Source organism: Corvus brachyrhynchos, unplaced genomic scaffold (assembly GCF_000691975.1).
Source record: "Corvus brachyrhynchos isolate BGI_N302 unplaced genomic scaffold, ASM69197v1 scaffold47, whole genome shotgun sequence".
Classification (NCBI taxonomy): Eukaryota; Metazoa; Chordata; class Aves; order Passeriformes; family Corvidae; genus Corvus; species Corvus brachyrhynchos.
This window is the reverse complement of record NW_008239292.1, coordinates 786,454-790,634: the sequence shown is the minus strand read 5'-3', so window position 1 is coordinate 790,634 and position 4,181 is coordinate 786,454. Positions and strand designations below refer to the sequence as shown.

Here is a 4,181-nt window from a genome sequence, read left to right as displayed (position 1 = left end):
CAATTCCTCCCCGGATCTGCTGGTGGGCAGCTTGAGCGAGCGGATCGTCCTGCTCAGGTACGGGGATGGGGGCAGGGGACAGCTGTCCTGCCCCCCTGCCACCCCCGGGGTGGGCAGGGAGCAGCGGGGCTCAGCCAGCCCCGATCCCTGCCCAGAGCCCGGCCCGTGATCAACATCCTGGACAAGACCTTCACGGTGACCCCCAGCAAAGTGGACCCTGCTCAGTGCACGCCCAAGTCCTGGTGAGCCCCCGGTGTCCCCAGTGTGAGTGTGGCTGGGGGGGCCTGGGGACACGGGGACAGGGACAGGGGGACACGGTGTGGGGGTGTTGGACAACTCGTGCTGTCCCCCAGCCCTGCAGTACACGCTGGAGGCCGACAAGGACCGGCACCCGCCCAGGGTCAGGTTCTCGGGGTCCCAATCCGCCACCTACACTGGGAGCTTCTCCATGCCTGCCACCCGCTGCCAGTCCCAGGAGCTCCTGCTGCTGGTGAGGGTCCTTCCCTCCCTCCATCCCTCTCTCCATCCCTCCCTCCTTCCCTCCCTCCATCCCTTTGGGCAGCAAAGGGGGACCCCAGACATGGCCGGGGGCTGCCTGGCAGTGCCTGGAGCTGGAGTTTGGGGGTCGGGGAGGGCTCTCTGTGTGATTCCCACCCTCCCTGAAGGACAATGTCCGGGACAAGCTGCACCCCATCGTGCTCTCCATGAACTACTCGCTGCTGGAGAAGCCCAGAAAGTTCCAGCTGGGCCCCCACTCCCTGGATGCCTTCCCTGTCCTCAACCAGGACCAGTCCCACGAGAACGAGACCAAGGTGTGCCGGGCGGGGGGGAACACGCTGGGGTGCCCTGGGGGTCACAGGGACTCACGGGGACGTCCGTGTCCCCGCAGATCGAGTTCCAGAAGGAATGTGGCTCCGACAACCAGTGCTACAGCAACCTCCAGCTCCAGAGCAGCTGGGTCACTGAGCAGAGCCAGCCCCTGCCCAGGTGACAGCGGGGCCCTGCGTGTCCTCAGCCGCCCCGTGCCACCTCCTTGTCCCCCCAGGGTGTCTCTGTCCCGTGGGGGTGGCTGACCCCGCTCTCCCTGCGCAGGGTGAACGGGACCCAGGTGCTGCAGTACAGCCGGGACGTGCGGAAGCTGCACCTGAGCATCAACATCAGCAACGTCCCCACGACCCCCTGGAACGGCGAGGATGGCCACGAGGCCCTGCTTAACGTCACCGTGCCCCCCAGCCTGCTGCCCTCTTCCGTCCGCCCGGTACGGGGGGGACACCCTGGGCCCTGTGTCCCACCGGGGCTAGGTGGGCTCGGCCAGGATGTTCCTGACCCTCTTGCCCTCCCCAGAGCGGGGCCTGCACCTTTGGGGACACGGTGCTGTGCGAGCTGGGAAACCCCTTCAAGAGGAACCAAAGGGTGAGAGCTCCCCCCCAGCTGCCCCCCGGCCCTTCCTGGGGGGCTCAGCAGGTCCGGCTGAGCTGCTCCCCGTCCCCCCTGTGTGCAGGCAGAGCTGACCATCACCTTCGAAGCCATCGGGATCATGCTGGACACACGGGAGGTCGTGGTGTGGCTGGATCTGTCCACGTGAGTGGGAGGGGGCAGGACAGGGGTGGGGATGGTCCTGCTGGGATGGGGAGATGCCGATCCCGGTGCCCCGGCAGGCAGAGCACCCAGGAGGATCTGCAGCCCGTGCTGGCCAAGCTGCTGGTGGATTACAGCATCCAGTCCTCGCTGAGCATGTGAGTGTCCCCTCACCCCCTCTGTGTCCCCTCACCCCCTTCGTGTCCTCTCCATCCATCCCACCTGAGTCTGGCTGGGTCAGCCCTCGGTGTCCCAGGAATGGGGCAGGAATGGGATGTCCCCCGTGCCCCTCACGCCGTTCCCGTCCCCCATCCCGTTCCCAGAGCCTCCTCCCACATCCAGTCCTACTTCAGTGGGATCGTGGTGGGCGAGTCGGCCATGAAACAGGAGCAGGACGTGGGCAGCCCCCTCACCTTCGACTTCCAGGTGAGCTGGGCGCGGCCGGCGCCGGAGGGAGGCGGATTTGGGAATGCCGGACTCCACCTCCCGCCCTGCCCCGCAGGTGACCACCAAAGGCGAGTCCCTGGGCACGCTGGGCACCATCCTGCTGGGCTTTGAGTGGCCCTATGAGATCCCCAATGGCAAATGGCTCCTCTACCCCACCGAGATCCTGGTGAACGGCAACGACACGTGTCACCCCCCCGGGGGGGTCATCAACCCCCTCAACCTCACCGTGAGTCCCCCGCTCCCCGCAGGGCCCTGCCCCACCGCGGGGGTCCCTCAGCCCCCCGGCACAGCCCGGGGTCTGAGGGGGCTCGTGCCCCCCCTCAGCTCCTGCAGGACCAGGCTCCATCCCGGCAGAGACGGGAGCTGGAGCCCCCCGAGCTGGGGGAGCCCCCGGTCACCTTGGCCACTGGCCGGCGCCCGAGGTCCGAGGCGGTGCTGGTGAGTGGGGGCTGCAGGGGGGCAGGGGGGTCCAGCAGCTCATCCCCCCTCCCAGGATCCCCGTCCCCGCTGTTTCCTGGCACCAGGGTGGTGCTTTGGGCCCCCCCTGCCCCGCCCTGTCCCCCAGAGCTGCTCGGCGGGCACCGCGCGCTGTGTGTGGTTCGAGTGTCCCCTGCTGCACACGCAGCTCCCCTCCAGTTTCAGCCTCCGCGCCCGCGTCTGGAACCGCACCTTCATCGAGGTCAGTCCGGGGGCTGCGGGGGGTCAGCGCTGGGCGAGCCCTTGGGGTGGTGGTAAACGGGGCCCCGAGACTGCCAGGGCTCAGCTCAGGAGCTGGCACCTGCCCCTGTGTGTCCCCGTTGTCATCTGTGTCCCCCCTCCCTCCGTGTGTCCCCCATCACCCATGTGCCCATCGTCATCCGTGTCCTTCCCCTCCCTCATCCATGTGTCACCATCTGCGTGTCCCTCTCCATCATCCCCGTGTCCCTGAGCACCCATGTCCCCGTCCCTCACCCGTGTCCCCCCCGTGTCCCCAGGAGTTCCGGGACTTTGACCGGGTGAAGGTGACGGGCACAGCCACGCTGTTCCTGCGCTCGCAGGTCCCCACCATCACCATGAGGAACCACACGGTGCGGGTGAGCCATGCCAGAGCCCCTTACTGGGGCAGACTGGGAGGGACTGGGGCCGCTGGAGCTCTGTGCCCCAACGAGGCTCTTCCCACCCCCCCAGTTCTCCGTGGACGTGGACTCGGAGCTGCAGGAGGAGCAGCCGGCCGAGATTGCGCTCTGGCTGGTGCTGGTGTCGGTGGCAGCCGGGCTGCTGCTGCTGGGGCTCATCATCCTCCTCCTCTGGAAGGTGAGGGGGGTCCCAAATCCTCTTCCGGGGGAGGAGGGGGTGCAGGAGCTGCTCTGGGACCTTACGGGCTCGTGTCACCCGTGGCCGCCTCCTCCCTGCCTGGCGAGGGGCGCGAGGGACTCGCAGCTGGAAGATTGTCCCCACAGCTGGAAGGTGCCCCCCGTGGGTGGCAGGTGTCCCCCGGGTGGGCAGTGCCCCCCCGGGAGGAAGATTCCCAGCTGGAGAGGGATGAGGAAGAGGAGCAGAGACATTCCCAGCGCGTCTTGGGCTGCAAAGATTTTGGGATGTGCTCCCGAAGCGGGGCTGGACGGTGGCACCTCCTTCCCTGTGGCTGCACTGCAGGGTCTGGGGGCATCTCCCTGCCCCGCTGCTCCCACTTGCCGAGGGGTGCGGACCCCCCACCAGCCCCTGTCCCGGCCCCCCTGACCCTGTCCCCTTCCCTGCAGTGCGGGTTCTTCCCGGGCCATGTACGAGGCCAGGGGGCAGAAGGCGGAGATGAGGATCCAGCCGTCGGAAACCGAGCGGCTCACAGACGACTACTAACGGGGGGCACCCCCTGGGCCCCCCCGGGCGCCGCGGGCCCCGCCTGGTAATGCCCCGTGGGGCCGGGCTGCAGCGGCATCTTCCTCCTCTTCAGCCTCCTCTCCTCTTCCTCTGTCCTGTAGGGTCCCTCCAGGGCTCCGTGGGGTCTCTCCGAGCGGCTCCAGGATTGCTGCTCCCTTTGCCTCTGCTCTTCGCCGCCTCGGGGGTCTCTCTCCTTCTCCCTGACCCTCTCCGGCCCCTCACTGACCCCCTGTCCTCTCTGTCCCCCCCTCCCAGTGTGACTTTTTCCAGCGGACCCGCTACTACCGGATCATGCCCAA

At 68.0% G+C, this 4,181-nt stretch overlaps 1 protein-coding gene across 1 annotated transcript in view; it reads left to right on the top strand.

Annotated features, from left to right (window-relative positions):
• Positions 1-4,181, top strand: part of ITGA3 (integrin subunit alpha 3) — a gene marked incomplete at its 5' end in the record, with an annotated part of 6,426 nt that extends 2,245 nt beyond the window's left edge. Inside the window, 18 exon segments of the mRNA XM_017740493.1 lie at positions 5-57; positions 156-242; positions 316-490; positions 666-812; positions 890-987; positions 1,093-1,258; positions 1,345-1,413; positions 1,502-1,581; positions 1,659-1,736; positions 1,902-2,004; positions 2,081-2,251; positions 2,350-2,463; positions 2,591-2,704; positions 3,000-3,098; positions 3,193-3,318; positions 3,765-3,775; positions 3,777-3,907; positions 4,138-4,181. Of these exon segments, the coding sequence (XP_017595982.1) occupies positions 5-57; positions 156-242; positions 316-490; positions 666-812; positions 890-987; positions 1,093-1,258; positions 1,345-1,413; positions 1,502-1,581; positions 1,659-1,736; positions 1,902-2,004; positions 2,081-2,251; positions 2,350-2,463; positions 2,591-2,704; positions 3,000-3,098; positions 3,193-3,318; positions 3,765-3,775; positions 3,777-3,861 (1,776 nt within the window).